The 16255-nt window shown below is 42.2% G+C and overlaps 1 protein-coding gene across 3 annotated transcripts in view; it reads right to left on the bottom strand.

The window, feature by feature from the left end:
* cacna1d (calcium voltage-gated channel subunit alpha1 D) overlaps positions 1-16255 on the bottom strand; it is a 352130-nt gene that overhangs the window by 180197 nt on the left and 155678 nt on the right. For all 3 annotated transcript variants that reach the window (XM_033036547.1, XM_033036546.1, XM_033036548.1), the window contains one exon: positions 3289-3458. In XM_033036547.1, the coding sequence (XP_032892438.1) occupies positions 3289-3458 (170 nt within the window). The remainder of the gene's footprint in view (positions 1-3288; positions 3459-16255) is intronic.

Below are 16255 nucleotides of genomic sequence, written 5' to 3'. Positions count from 1 at the left end.
TACATTTTGGTTTCACCATGTAGAAATTACAGCAGTGTTTTACATAGTTCCCCCCATTTCAGGGCACAATAATGTTTGGGACACATCAATGTCATTAAATGAAAATAGTCATGTTTAGTATTTTGTTGCATATCCTTTGCATGCAATGACTGCTTGAAGTCTGCGATTCATGGACATCACCAGTTACTGGGCGTCTTCTCTGGTGATGCTCTGCCAGGCCTGTATTGCAGCCATCTTTAGCTTATGCTTGTTTTGGGGTGTAGTCCCTTCAGTTTTCTCTTCAGCATATAAAAGGCATGCTCAATTGGGTTCAGATTGGGCGATTGACTTGGCCACTCAAGAATTCACAATTTTTTAGCTTTGAAAAACTCCTTTGTTGCTTTATCAATATGTTTGGGATAATTGTCTTGCTGTAGAATGAACCGCTGGTCAATGAGTTTTGAGGCATTTGTTTGAACTTGAGCAGATAGGATGTGTCTATACACTTCATAATTCATAATGCTACTACCATCAGCAGTTGTATCATCAATGAAGATAAGTGAGGCAGTACCTTCAGCAGCCATACATGCCCAGGCCATAACACCCCCACCACTGTGTTTCACAGATGAGGTGGTATGCTTTGGATCTTGGGCAGTTCCTTCACTCCTCCATACTTTGCTCTTGCCATCACTCTGATATGTTAATCTTCATTTCATCTGTCCACAAGACCTTTTTCCAGAACTGTGGTTGCTCTTTAAAGTGCTTCTTGGCAAACTGTAACCTGGCCATCCTATTTGAGCAGCTAACCAGTGGTTTGCATCTTGCAGTGTAGCCTCTGTATTTCTGTTCATGAAGTCTTCTGCGGACAGTGGTCATTGACAAATCCACATTGACAAATCCTGATTCCTGAAGAGAGTTTCTGATCTGTCGGACAGGTGTTTGGGGATTTTTCTTTAATAGAGAGAGAATTCTTCTGTCATCAGCTGTGGAGGTCTTCCTTGGCCTGCCAGTCCCTTTGCGATTAGTAAGCTCACCAGTGCTCTCTTTCTTCTTAATGATGTTCCAAACAGTTAATTTGGTAAGCCTAAGGTTTGGCTGATGTCTCTCTAACAGTCTTATTCTTGTTTCTCAGTCTCATAATGGCTTCTTTGACTTTCATTGGCACAACTTTGGTCCTCATGTTGATGAATAGCAATAAAAGGTTCCTAAGGTGACGGAAGGACTAGGTGCTGAGAGCTCTCTTATACCTGCATTAAGGAGGCAATTAAACATACCTGAGCAATTGCAACCACCTGTGAAGCCATGTGTCACAAACAGTATGGTGCCCTGAAATGGGGGGGGGGGGTGGGAAGGTATGTATAAACACAGCTGTAATGTCCACTTGGTAATACCAAAATGGCCTTTAATAAAATCTGACTGAATTTAACCACATGTGATTTTTTCTATTACAAATCTCAAATTGTGGAGTACAGAGGCAAATAAATAAACGATGGGTCTTTGTCCCAAACATTATGGAGGGCACTATAGCTCCAGACAAAAATGGCTCTGGGGATCACTGCAGTCAGTTTGGAAAACGAAGGATGATCCAAGTTTAAACGTGACCCCTTAGATGTTGCATTCAAATTATTTTAATAGACAGCGGTTGAAGGTCTCTCTAACCATACTAAGGTGCAGTTTAATGTTAGTAGAAGCATAGCTTATGAGCCTGGTCGGAGAATTAGTGAAATATTTTACTGCACAACTTCACTGTGTTCCATAAGTTATTTTTCAAAACTCCATCCTAAAATGTCCTCCTTTTTTATCATTGGATTTGTGGTACCTCAGATAAGTATTCAAATATTTTACATGTACATTTTTCAAATAATGTGCACCATATAAATTCTTCTCAGACAAAATGGAATAATAATTTGCATGCATCATTAATCCCTATAAATTTGAGTTTACCCCTCTTTGGTTTACTAAACATGCAATGCACTAGTATTAATAATGGAATGTGAGAGAGATGACCCAAATATCAAGCTGTAGAAAAGGCCAGCGAATAACAACGATTATTATATTGGTTTTCTTTCTGAATCAAGCAGCACACATTCTCCTGCACAGCCCCCGTCAACTGCCTGCAGAGAATGCAGTTACCATATCATAGTCACTGGAAGCTAGTCAATTCTTAAAGAACACTCTCCATGACAGCCAGAGTACAGCAATATAAGCAGTTGCCATGGAGACGAGAGAAAACAAGAATCTAGGAAATAGAACGTCATTTTTCTATGAGACTGGGCACCAAACATCCAATTCAAATGCTCAATCAAATCCTGTGCAGTGAATGGTCTCAAGACGTATAGAAATGCCACAATCTCAATCAGTGGACAAAGCACAGCATAATAGTAACTCCAGCCATAACTGTGAGGGTAAAAATTGGTATCCAAGCAGAGCCACTGTGTCTTTATCTGGTTTATTGCAACACTTGGCCCTTGTTTCATTTAATGGGTAATTCTGGTCAGTAAGCACTGTAATGGTCATTGCACTCTGGCTTCACTAGATGCACATCTGACACTGGGTACATTTCTGGTGTACCACTCTGAATCATGCTCAGGTTCATTTCTAGATGGTCGACTGAGAAATGACCATTTTCCATGTGTATGTGCATGGAATGTGCCAATGGATCCAATTTCTCCACAAAGACTAGGTGAGTAAGTGTTCGGCACGGACTAGAAAGGCTGAGACGGCCTGTTTCCGTGCTGTAATTGTTATATGGTTAAATTTACTTTCCAACATTCCTAAAAGATGTTTATTTTTATTGAGTTCTTTCATCGTTCAACAAGAGCATTTCCGTATTAAGTATATATGTTTCTGGTTTCATGTTACTGGTGGGGATTTCCAGTCACAAAACTATTCCTATATAGTAGATAAAATAAGTCAAGTAAAGACTACTTTAAGACTACTTGAAACTATTTTAAGATTGACACCATATTATAAAACAAATTGTATCCATCCAGAAAAATAATTTCAAAATGACATGAATGTTTTCACGTACTAAATTGTTTCAAGCTCTAAAACATAATTGTTTTTTTCTCCTGCTGGATGCTACCTGACCTGCTCAGTATTTCAATTATTTTCTGCTTTGTCAAAGTAATTATCAGTATTTTATCCATCTTATGTTCCTACTTGCACTATCCTCGTTGCTGTATTTATTGTTGTATTTATCACTGTTATACATATACTGTTGTCTCTGTGAACTGTGTAGGAATTTCATTACACCCTGTGTACACGACAATAAACAAATCTGAATCAACAATGAAGGAAGATACTTACGATTTCGTTTTTCTGCATTCTCAAAGTCTTCCTCATTCTCGGGGTCGATGTCCTCAGCCTGGGTGATCCAATCCAGATAGCCCTTGAGATCCTCCTCAAGTTGTTGTTTCTCACGCAGCTTCTGAAAATCTCCTCTCGCCTTTGCCTTTTCCCTTTCCTTAGAAAACTCACTGCAGGTTTCATAGCAACAGGGAATATTTCAAATTGAAAGCACAAATAAAAATAAAGGACAGGGTCTTAATTATCACTTGTTCAACACAAACTGCTAACATAGAGTGAAATATTCATTAAATGGAACTTAAATTACATGATCAGCAAGTAATTGACACATTCAGCTACTAACATGGTAATAGACTTACAATCAGGGTTCAAATTACTAGTTGGGAGTAAACTGTTCAAATAAAGTTATGTTCTGTGGGATTAAAAAATCTACTGTAACAGTTAAATGTTGTTCATTTACATCCTTCAGGTAAGGACTTATCACTCTAGCCCAGTCATTTTAGAACCACAATCTGTGCTGGTATTCATTTTCATCCCTTCCTCTGGGTGTCAAAAGGATGGTAACATGCAGAAAATCAGGCAGCATTGTTTTTGCCAACATTCAGCACAGTACCATTTGGATGGATTCCTTCAAATGAGTAGTACAGGAGCCTCAAATATAAGGGACCACCTTATAAATTCTACAGACCAAGATCCACTGCACAGGTACCACAGGGCAAATGCATGTGGAGTGTCGTAAACCACAAGTTCAATCAATCAATTATCACCAAACTGTGGAAAACTCAATCTGTAATTATAACAAATAAAATAAATTATGATTCTACATCATTAATTATTGAAAAATACTTGAAATCAAAGGGGGAATAAAATAATGTCCATGAAAACAGAATGCCACTCACAGGTCTTTCAGACTACTGCTAAGATATATATTCATCTACTGCTGATACAAAGATATCAATTTCAATATTTTTAGTAAAGGCATTGCTCTGAAAATTGGACAGAAATCCATCTCAGACTTGTTTACCAATCTACTCACTTGGAAGGAAACGCCCTTTAATGATGATACCATTTCAAATATTGTACCCCCATTGGGAAGATTCCTGCAATTCACCATCATCACAGTAAGTGATGGAATTCTGGAACAATTACCTCCAACACAGGAGGGGGTGGGAGTAAGACTTTAAACTTTCAAGAATCTGAAACATCACCAAAACCAACTGCAGCTTTTTCAAAGGATGATGTAAAGAGAGTAATCAACTACCATGAGGCGGGCTAATTATTTTAAAAGACTATGGCAGCTTGCCTCAAATACTGGTATGGTTGAAGACAAGTGATCTGTAATTCTCACCTCCTAGGATTTATAGCATTAAATGCTGAAAACATCTCCAGTAAATTAATTGTACTTGGACACTACTGATGATTATCCTCATGTTTTAATAATGCAAATAAAGAAATACTCTTTTCAAATTTATTTCAATATTTTGTGTATTTTGGTAAATAAATTAGTTACATTAATCTGTAAAATGCATCCAATTTATTAGAGATAATGCAGTTGCATATTTACATATTTTACTGTAAAAAAGAGCAAAATAAAATTCTGGATAAAAATAATGATACTGTGCAGCAGATATATATGCAACAGAATGTCAGGCTGGTAATATGTCCTAAGGGTGAACTTCACAGCAGCTCTAAAATGTGTACATATGGATTATCAAACAAAAACACTGGAATTTCACAGAGCAATGTATTACCTCACATTTTCATTGCACTGATTAAATGCATATAATGGTTTATGCAAAAATGAAACACAAGAAACTGAAGGTGTTGAGCAAAAAACTTGAGCAAAAAACACAAAAAGGTATATTTCCCTCTCCCTTCCTCTCTGGATCACACCCTCCAGCTTTACATTTAATTCCTCCTCTTCTTTCCTTATCCAACACCCTTTTGTCTCACCTCTACATTTGTCACTATCTCCTCACATCCACCAATTACTTCCCCTCACCCGTACAACTATCTCTTGCCAGGCTTTGCCCCATCCCACCTCTCTTTTCTGGTTTTCTTCCCCCCACTCCAATAGTCTGAAGAAGGGTCCTGACCCAAAACATCATCTGTTCATTCCCACCATAGATGCTGCCTGACCAGCTGAGTTACTCCAGCACTTTGTTTATTGCTCAATGGTTTACAGTTAGTACATATTCTTAATCCAAGTATAATCTATTATAGAAATAAGCAAGGATATATACAATTAGAATAAGTAGATAGTGAAAAATGAAGCAACGGTTTGGTACAAAATTTCCCTATGAAGCAATTTTATGTAATGTGATGTTTGGCACCAGTGAGATTAGTAACAGATTTTGTCTGTTTATTGTCAGCACATTGTGAAATTGTTAACATCTGGACAGATAATAAATGCAATGATAAAACTTAGAATTAAGGTGTCTTAAAAAAATGCGGCCTTGGATAAAACAGATGAAATTAGGTCAGGCACACAGTGTGGCTAATTCAAGCCCTGATTAATTATTTAGCTAAATGGATACTGTTGCTAAAGTCAGCAGGGTTACAAATTGACTTGGAGATTTAAAGTACATCTATCATTTTCTCAATGGAAATGTATTCTGTGCATCCTGGTGGGTGTGCATTGTGAAAGCAATGGAGTGGAAGGGAAATGGGCTGAAGCCTGCCGATAAAATAACCACATGTACACATCACATGCTATTACTGAAGTGCAAATCAGCTTGCAAATTCATAGAATTAAGCGATAATGCCAAGATTTGCTGATTGAATTTGGTTCTCAGAAACAGCATCTTGCTCCTCACTTCTTCATTATTTGTAAAATCTTGCTATATTAAATTCAAAACACAAAGTCAAATAGAAATTAGTTGACACAAAGTGCTGGAGTAACTCAGTGGGTCCAGCAGCATCTTTGGAGAACTTGGTAAGTGATGATTTGGGATGGGGACTGTCTTCAGACTCTGAAAGAATTCAGGAGTTAAAATATCCCAAAGTTGCAACAACCTGTCATCAATTTCACACCATACCAGCCCAATGTCCGTGCAACATCAGGGCCATCACATTTGCATGGTATGCCTGTATGACCTTTTATGCAATTGTAATACATCTGCAAAGAAACTGACCTACAACCAATGCATTGATGGATATTAGGATACACCCCTATTCTGAAATGTACTATTACATTGTAGATTACTCTAAAATAGATGCGGCCAGAAGACAATCACTTCAGTTCCATGTTCTTCCAACACAAGTTCTACAGACCAAACTATCTTCAGTTCGACCTTTCTCCTTTAGAAGGCGAGAAGTATTGCCATTTGAGAAGGAGAAGGTTAAAGCGGAAGTGTCAGTGATGCAGTTGAACAAAGGGGACTATGAAGGCATGAGAAAGGAGCTGGCCAGGGTAGACTGGAAAGGGATCCTAGCAGGAATGACGGTGGAACAGCAATGGTAGGAAATTCTGGGCATAATCCAGATTACTATCTAAATGGCGTCAAATTGGGAAAAGGGGAAGTACAACGGGATCTGGGGGTCCTTGTACATTAGTCTATGAAAGTAAGCATGCAGGTACAGCAGGCAGTGAAGAAAGCGAATGGCATGTTGGCCTTTATAATAAGAGGAATCGAATGCAGGAGCAAAGAGGTCCTTCTGCAGTTGTACAGAGCCCTAGTGAGACCACACCTGGAGTATTGTGTGCAGGTTTGGTCCCCTAATTTGAGGAAGGACATTCTTGCTATTGAGGGAGTGCAGCGTAGGTTTACAAGGTTAATTCCGGGGATGGTAGGACTGTCATACGCTGAGAGAATGGAGCAGCTGGGCTTGTACACTCTGGAGTTTAGAAGGATGAGAGGGTATCTCATTGAAACATATAAGATTAGAAACATAGAAACATAGAAATTAGGTGCAGGAGTAGGCCATTCGGCCCTTCGAGCCTGCACCGCCATTCAATATGATCATGGCTGATCATCCAACTCAGTATCCCGTACCTGATTGTTAAGGGCTTGGACGCGCTAGAGGCAGGAAACATGTTCCCGATGTTGGGGGAGTCCAGAACCAGGGGCCACATTTTTAGAATAAAGGGTAAACCATTTAAGACTGAGGTGAGAAAAAAGGAGTAAGTCATTTAGAACGGAGACGAGGAAACACTTTTTCTCACAGAGAGTGGTGAGTCTGTGGAATTCTCTGCCTCAGAGGGCGGTGGAGGCAGGTTCTCTGGATGCTTTCAAGAGAGAGCTAGATAGAGCTCTTAAAGATAGCGGAGTCAGGGGATATGGGGAGAAGGCAGGAACGGGGTACTGATTGGGGATGATCAGCCATGATCACATTGAATGGCGGTGCTGGCTGGAAGGGCCAAATGGCCTACACCTGCACCTATTGTCTATTGTCTAATCCGGAAGACGCAGGATCATTTCACTCCAAAAAGGAAGAAAGATTCTAAGGGGAGTAGGAGGCAACCGTGGCTGACAAGAGAAGTTAGGGATAGAATAAAACTAAAAGGAAAGATGTATAACACAGCAAAGAGTAGCCGGAAGCCAGAGGATTGGGAAACTTTCATAGGACAACAGAAGGAAACAAAACGGGCAATACGGGCTGAAAAGGTGAAGTACGAAGGGAAGCTGGCCAGGAATATAAAGAAGGACAGTAAAAGTTTCTTTAGATATGTTAAGGGAAAAAGAGTAGCAAAGTCAAATGTGGGTCTCTTGAAGGCAAACACGGGTGAATTTATTATGGGGAACAAGGAAATGGCAGAAGAGTTGAACAGGTACTTTGGATCTGTCTTCACTAAGGAAGACACAAACAATCTCCCAGATGTACTGGAGGACAGAGGATCTAAGGGGGTAGAGGAACTTAAATAAATTTTCATTAGGCGAGAAATAGTATTGGGTAAGCTAATGGGACTGAAGGATGATAAATCCCCTGGGCCTGATGGTCTGCATCCCAGGGTCCTCAGGGAGGTGGCTCTAGAAACAGTGGACGCATTGGTGATCATTTTCCAATGTTCAATAGATTCAGGATCAGGTCCTGTGGATTGGAGGATAGCTAATGTTATCCCACTTTTCAAGAAAGGAGCAAGAGAGAAAACGGGGAATTACAGACCAGTTAGCCTGACTTTGGCGGTGGGAAAGATGCTGGAGTCAATTATTAAAGAGGTAATAATGGGGCATTTGGATAGCAGTAAAAGGATTAGTCCAAGTCAACATGGATTTATGAAAGGGTTGCTTGCTTATCAACATGCTTGACTAATCTTCTGGAATTTTTTGAGGATGTGACAAGTAAAATGAATGAAGGGGTGCTAGTGGATGTAGTGTATCTAGACTTTCAGAAAGCCTTTGATAAGGTCCCGCACGGGAGACTGGTAACTAAAATTAGAGCACATGGTATTGGGGGTAGGATGTTGACATGGATAGAAAATTGGTTGGCAGACAGGAAGCAAAGAGTAGGAGTGAACACGTCCTTTTCAGAATGGCAGGCAGTGGTGAGTGGAGTGCCGCAAGGCTCGGTGTTGGGGCCGCAACTGTTTACCATATATATTAATGATTTGGAAGAGGGAATTAGGAGCAACACCAGCAAGTTTGCGGATGACACAAAGCTGGGTGGCAGTGTGAACTGTGAAGAGGATGTTAGGAGGTTGCAGGGTGACCTGGACAGGTTGAGTGAGTGGGCAGATGCGTGGCAGATGCAGTATAATATAGATAAATGTGAGGTTATCCACTTTGGTGGCAAAAACAAGGGGGCAGATTATTATCTCAATGGGGTTAGGTTAGGTAAGGGGGAGGTGCAGCGAGACCTGGGCGTCCTTGTACACCAGTCACTGAAAGTTGGCGTGCAGGTACAGCAGGCAGTGAAGAAAGCTAATGGAATGTTGGCCTTCATAACAAGAGGATTTCAGTATAGGAGTAAAGAGGTTCTTCTGCAATTGTATAGGGCTCTGGTGAGACCACATCTGGAGTATTGTGTACAGTTTTAGTCTCCTAATTTGAGGAAGGACATCCTTGTGATTGAGGCAGTGCAGCATAGGTTCACGAGATTGATCCCTGGGATGGCGGGACTCTCATATGAGGAAAGATTGAAAAGACTAGGCTTGTATTCATTGGAGTTTAGAAGGATGAGGGGAAATCTTATAAAAAACATATAAAATTATAAAAGAACTGGACAAGCTAGATGCAGATTCAGGTTCATGGGAAGCTGTGTGATCAGGGTCTGGCCCATCAGGGTCCTGCCCAGTCTCCTCCGAAGAGGTCGAGATTTCAGGGGGTCCCTCACGGGGTACCCATATGGGGCTTGCCTGCCCACTGTGGCTAGTCTCCACATTCATGGGACTGCCACTGTAAAGGAGCTCCTCCAGCAGCTCCTTTAGACGGTCTCTATGTTGAGCTGCACTTGCTATTTTTGGCTGCTCCCATTCCTGCAGCCTTTCAGAAGTGTGCTGCTCTTCTCTGTATCCCCGCTGTTCCCGTCCCCGGTACTCACGGGTGCTGGTTTGCGGGCTTTCCTCGTCCCACCGCTGGCCACACCGGTCCTGACTGTCGGTCCACGTCTGTTCCCAGTCAGCTGTTTCTCCTGGCTGCTCCGTATGCAGCCACTCATAGCGGGTTTGTTCCGTCTCCCGCACCCGTTCAGCCCAGGTCCGATATTGATACGGGCTGGTCGCCCGCTGCTGCTCCAAGTCGGGCTTTTCTAGATGGTGCGTTTTCGTTTGAACTTTGCCTCCCGGCCGGGAAGTAAGTTTCGTCGGTGCCAGAATGATTTCTGGCCCAGCTGATTCCTCTACCGAGGCCTCTAGAGCCGACGGCTGCTGTCTCTGCCGTTCATCCACGTTTACAACGTGTTTCTCGGGCAGTTTTTTAGCAGACCGCTTCCTTTTTACTCTGTCCATTTGTGTAAACTAAAAATCCAGAGTCCTTACCTGCCTTTTGCTGGTCCTTTTATCTTCTCCCGTTACTGGGGGACGTCCTCCCCCCTCCTGTTGACTCGTGCAATGCGTGTAGCGATATGACACGCATGCGTTGGAAGCGGGTTCTTCACGCAGTCACTCACGTGACTCCGAAGTAAAATGTTCCCAATGTTGGGCGAATCCAGAACCAGGGGCCACAGTCTTAGAATAAAAGGTAAACCATTTAAGACTGAGGTGAGAAAAAACTTTTTCACCCAGAGAGTTGTGAATTTGTGGAATTCCCTGCCACAGAGGGCAGTGGAGGTCAAGTCACTGGATGGATTTAAGAGAGAGTTAGATAGAGCTCTGGGGGCTAGTGGAATCAAGGGATATGGGGAGAAGGCAGGCACGGGTTATTCAATTCAATTCAACTTTAATGTCATTGCACAAATACAAGTATCGGTACAACGAAATGCAGTTTAGCGTCAGTCCGTAGTAATAGTGCAATATAGAAATAAAAATGCAGAATAATCAAACAATGTGGACGGAGAGACTGGAGAAATCTATCGGCGGGACTCCAAGTTCAGCAATGTGATGGTATTATTGTAGAAGCTGTTCCTCATCCTACTAGCATGAGACCTGAGGTTCCTGTACCGCCTCCCTGATGGGAGGAGGGCAAACAGTCCATGGTTGGGGTGGGAGGGGTCTTTAATGATCTTCCCGGCCCGTCTCAGACACCGTTTTCGGTGGAGGGCATCCATGGCGGGGAGCGGGGCACCGATGATGTACTGCGCGGTTTTCACCACCCATTGTAGTGCCTTCCTGTCCGCTACGGTGCAACTGCTGTACCATACCGTGAAGCAGGTGGTCAGGATGCTTTCGATGGTACAGCGGTAAAAGTTGGTCAGGATCTGGGGGGACAGGTGAGCTTTCTTGAGCCTCCTCAGGAAGTAAAGGCGCTGCTGCGCCTTTTTGATCAGCTTGGAGGTGTTGAGGGACCAGGACAGATCCTCCGAGATGTGTACCCCGAGGAATTTGTAGTTGGAGACGCGCTCCACCTCAGTCCCGTTTATATGGATTGGGGTATGTCTGCCCCTTCTGATCTTCCTGAAGTCGACAATAATTTCCTTCGTCTTCTTGGAGTTGAGGATGAGGTTATTGTTGGCACACCAGGTTGTCAGGTGCTGGACCTCATCCCTGTAGGCTGACTCGTCGTTGTCACTGATCAGTCCTACCACCGTGGTGTCGTCAGCAAATTTAATGATGGCGTTGGATCCATTCTTAGGGATGCAGTCATGGGTGAAGAGGGAGTAGAGGAGAGGGCTGAGCACACAGCCTGTTCAGTGTTATAGTGGAGGAGGTGAGGTTGTTGACCCTAACAGACTGTGGTCTGTTGGTGAGGAAATCCAGTGTCCAGTTGCAGAGGGAGGTGGAGATGACAAGTCCGCTGAGTTTGGTGATCAAGCTGGCGGGGATGACAGTGTTAAAGGCAGAGCTGAAATCAATGAACAGCAACCTGATGTAAGTGTTATTGCTGTCCAGGTGGGTCAGGGCAGAGTGTAGGGCCGCCGATATGGCGTCCTCTGTAGACCTGTTGGTCCGGTAGGCAAACTGATGGGGGTCCAGTGTGGGGGGGAGGCTAGCTTTGAGGTGAGCCAAGATCAGCCGCTCAAAGCAGTTTGCAATGACAGGGGTGAGTGCCACTGGGCGGAAATCGTTGAGACCCCCTGTAGCTGATTGTTTGGGCACTGGCATGATGGTTGATGTCTTGAGGCAAGTGGGAACAACACCCTGGGCTAGTGACAGATTGAAAATGTCAGTGAAGACTAGGGATAGTTGTCCAGCACATGCCCTGAGCACCCGCCCGGGGATGCCATCGGGGCCGGCAGCTTTGTGCTCATTCACCTTGCTCAGTGCATCTTGTACAGCAGAGGTGGAGAGACTGAGGGGTTGTTCATTCGGGGGTGGAGCAACTTTGGTGGCTGGAGTTTTGTTGTCCCGGTCAAAGCGAGCATAGAAATGGTTTAGCTTGTCCGGAAGGGAGGCGTTGTCTGGGGGGGGGGGGGGGGGGGTTAACTTTCTGGTAATCGGCAATGGATTTGATTCCTTGCCACATGCGCCTGGGGTCGGAGTTGTTTTGGAAATGCTCCTCAATCCGCCGTTTGTGATTGAGTTTAGCATTCCTAATTGCCATTTTCAGATTGGCCCTGGATGAGTTGTATCCCTCAGCGTTGCCAGATCTGAAAGCGGCATCGCGAGCCTTCAGCAGGAGTCTGACCTCCCTGCTCATCCACGGCTTCTGGTTAGGGAAGGTCTTTATCTCTTTGTGGGTAGTGACGTTATCAGTGCAGAATTTTATATAGTCCAAGACTGTTGAGGTGTATGAGTTGATGTCCACTTGGGAGTTAAAGGTGGACTGGGTAGCAAACAGACTCCAGTCTGTTTGCTGAAACTGCTCCTGTAAAACAGAAACAGCCCCCTCAGGCCAAACCTTCACTGTCCTCACGATAGGTTTCACACGTCTGATCAGAGGTGTGTATTTGGGGAGCAGGAACAGAGAGAGGTGGTCAGACTGACCAAGGTGGGGGAGGGGAGGGCTTTGTAGGCTTCAGTAATGTTAGTATATACTAAGTCCAGAATATTGTTTCCTCTGGTTGGGCAGGAAACATGCTGATGAAACCTGGGGAGTACAGTTTTAAGGTTGGAGTGGTTGAAATCAGTTTTAAGGTTGGAGTGGTTGAAATGTAGCATTTATTGCTTGGGGATGATTAGCCATGATCGCAATGAATGGCGGTGCTGGCTCGAAGGGCTGAATGGCCTCCTCCTACACCTATTTTCTATGTTTCTAAGTTCTATTGACTCTGTAGCATTTAAATTCATTCGCAATTCCTCAGGTAAAGAAGAGGCCTTACAGGAAGATATGGACAGCAGGTTTAAGTTAATATTATATATGTGACTTTTACAAGTGTCAGGCAATGACCATCTAAAAAAGGAAAGGCCATAACTCCCCACCCTTGATACCCTAGTTTTATCACAAGTCCTCCACCATCAATCTCACTGGGGAAATTATTATTTTACAGAAAGTGATTTGGATTAGCAACAAACCAAGTGACAATCTTGCCAATCAGTGGCAAATGGTTCACATCATGACTCCCCAAGGTCTTTAAATTGTCTACAATAAAATCACAAAACTATGTGGAGAAATCCTCACACTCATTTTCTTGGCCCAATTTTGTGACTGACAGTATACTTTGCAAAGTCTAAGATTAATAAATTAAACTTAGTACATTGTATTATAGATATTATTCATTTGGGGATTGTAAGGTACATCATTTCTCTCTGCTGACTGCATAAACAGAAAAAGACTGACTTAATTAATGCTCAACTTATTTGCAACTGTAATGTCTATCAATGACAGATATTCAGAAAGAGGCTTGAATGACTCAATAAATACCACTCAATGGTAGCTCTATTTCTGGTAAGAAGATAAACAAATGGAGCTGGGTTTGTGCTCTTCACCCCCACTTACCCAGTAACGTTTCCCATTGATGCCAATTTAGCAGCCACGTAATCCCATCATCCTGGAGCCCTGGCAGCCATGAAAGTGACACAAAGTCAGGTGGCAGATGCTCACCCCCTTCACTAGAATTCCCTAATTGCCTTTTTGAAGCTTGCTGCTATCCAGGATCTTTGCACAATTTTTAAAGCTCCCTGGTGAACAGAAAGATTTAAAATTGCTCTGCCCACACTGCGTATTGACAGTAATTCAAAAATGTAGTCTTCACTGAGAAACTCCTTTAGATGTCTATTTACAGTTACACACCTTTTCCCTGCATATGCGTTGATGCAGTTTAGTATAATGAAGATCTGTTTGAAAAGATATAGCCATGTACAATTCATGAAGTGAGAACATCCGACTGTCCTTTGTTTGTTTTAAACATGATGGATTCTACAACATAGGAGGACAGCAAGGAAGGTATTTATCATCTCTGCCCTCTTGATACCAATGGATTTATCGTTTAAACCAAAAGTGCATGTGGCCTGGATAGCCACTTTTATTTATTGCATGACATTCCCAAACTATTATTTACTTTACAAAGCTGGGGGGCAGTGTTAGCTGTGAGGAGGATGCTAGGAGGCTGCAAGGTGACTTGGATAGGCTGGGTGAGTGGGCAAATGCATGGCAGATGCAGTATAATGTGGTTAAATGTAAGGTTATCTACTTTGGTGGCAAAAACAGGAAAGTAGACTATTATCTGAATGGTGGCCGATTAGGAAAAGGGGAGATGCAACGAGACCTAGGTGTCATGGTACACCAGTCATTGAAAGTAGGCATGCAGGTGCAGCAGGCAGTGAAGAAAGCAAATGGTATGTTAGCATTCATAGCAAAAGGATTTGAGTATAAGAGCAGGGAGGTTCTACTGCAGTTGTACAGGGTCTTGGTGAGACCACACCTGGAGTATTGCGTACAGTTTTGGTCTCCTAATCTGAGGAAAGACATTCTTGCCATAGAGAGAGTACAGAGAAGGTTCACCAGACTGATTCCTGGGATGGCAGGACTTTCAAATGAAGAAAGACTGGATAGACTCGGCTTGTACACGCTAGAATTCAGAAGATTGAGGGGGGATCTTATAGAAACTTACAAAATTCTTAAGGGGTTGGACAGGCTAGATGCAGGAAGATTATTCCCGATGTTGGGGAAGTCCAGAACTAGGGGTCACAGTTTAAGGATAAGAGGGAAGTCGTTTAGGACCGAGATGAGAAAATCATTTTTTTCACAGAGTGGTGAATCTGTGGAATTCTCTGCCACAGAAGGTAGTTGAGGCCAGTTCATTGGCTATATTTAAGAGGGAGTTAGATGTGGCCCTTGTGACTAAAGGGATCAGGGGGTATGGAGAGAAGGCAGGGATGGGATACTGAGTTGGATGATCAGCCATGATCATATCAAATGACGGTGCAGGCTCGAAGGGCCGAATGGCCTACTCCTGCACCTATTTTCTATGTTTCTATGTAAAAGCATAACCAACTCCAAAAAGGATCTTCGGTACACTTTCTGTACAGAGGCCCACTTCATCTATTTTGATTACTTTACTGTTCCCATAACAATTGACTCTTTAATCATTCATTGCAAACAAAAAATGTTATTCCTTCATTGGAATTTTCATTGCCATCCAAATATCATAAAAGCCAAGCTCCCTCTACAAGCTACTCCTTTGTCTTTTCCCTGAACAAGCTATAGATTCAGAAAAGAGTTGATGTCCATCACAAAATGTACTTGGGTTCATTTCTGGTATTTCATTCCACTGTTTGTTAATAAGGTGGGAGTGAATGCATGCCTTAACTGTACCTGGTTCCCACCAAATAAAGTAATACTGCAGACTTTCAGCAAACGTTGGAAATTATTTGTTAGACATGATCATAGCAGGGATAAATTGACCTATTCCTCCTGTTCATCTGTTTTCAATCAATAAAACTTTGTACTAACATACATTAAATGTCAGAATATCTAACTTAATATCTACTTCCTGCTTTCATTCCTTGCAAGTACTAAAAACAATATTAAGTCTCCTTTTTAACTATTGTTCTTCAACATATCATATAACATATAAATGCTAAATCATGCAGTGCAGCTGTTTGGCAGGGGAAGATGAGCTAATTAATAGAATTTTCCTGGCAATTTAATCACAGTTTGTTTTAGAGCAATACAGAGCATAGCAAATACATAACATTATAGTTTGCTTACCAATTTTGCATCATTATTTTATCACAAATCTATAATGCATCACTATTCAAGTGTTTGAGAATATTTTCAATGCATAATGTTTAGAACAGTGGAAAATGGGTATTTTTGAAAATGTGACTGATTTAAGATTTGGATGTTTATAAAATACAAATGAAATATATTTATATTTTTCTTACAATGGGTGACTTTGTCCACATGCTCCAAGAAACAATTCATTCACTTTACGATATGGCAATAATTGATCTTGTCAAATACCGTATTATAATGAAGCAATCCTAGTATAAATGAACATAATTTATAAACTGAAGATAAACCAACAACCAAATGGATTTATGATAAAA

Source organism: Amblyraja radiata, chromosome 18, assembly GCF_010909765.2.
Source record: "Amblyraja radiata isolate CabotCenter1 chromosome 18, sAmbRad1.1.pri, whole genome shotgun sequence".
Lineage (NCBI taxonomy): Eukaryota > Metazoa > Chordata > Chondrichthyes > Rajiformes > Rajidae > Amblyraja > Amblyraja radiata.
The sequence above is the reverse complement of the archived record's forward strand: the minus strand, read 5'-3'. Positions and strand labels throughout refer to the sequence as shown.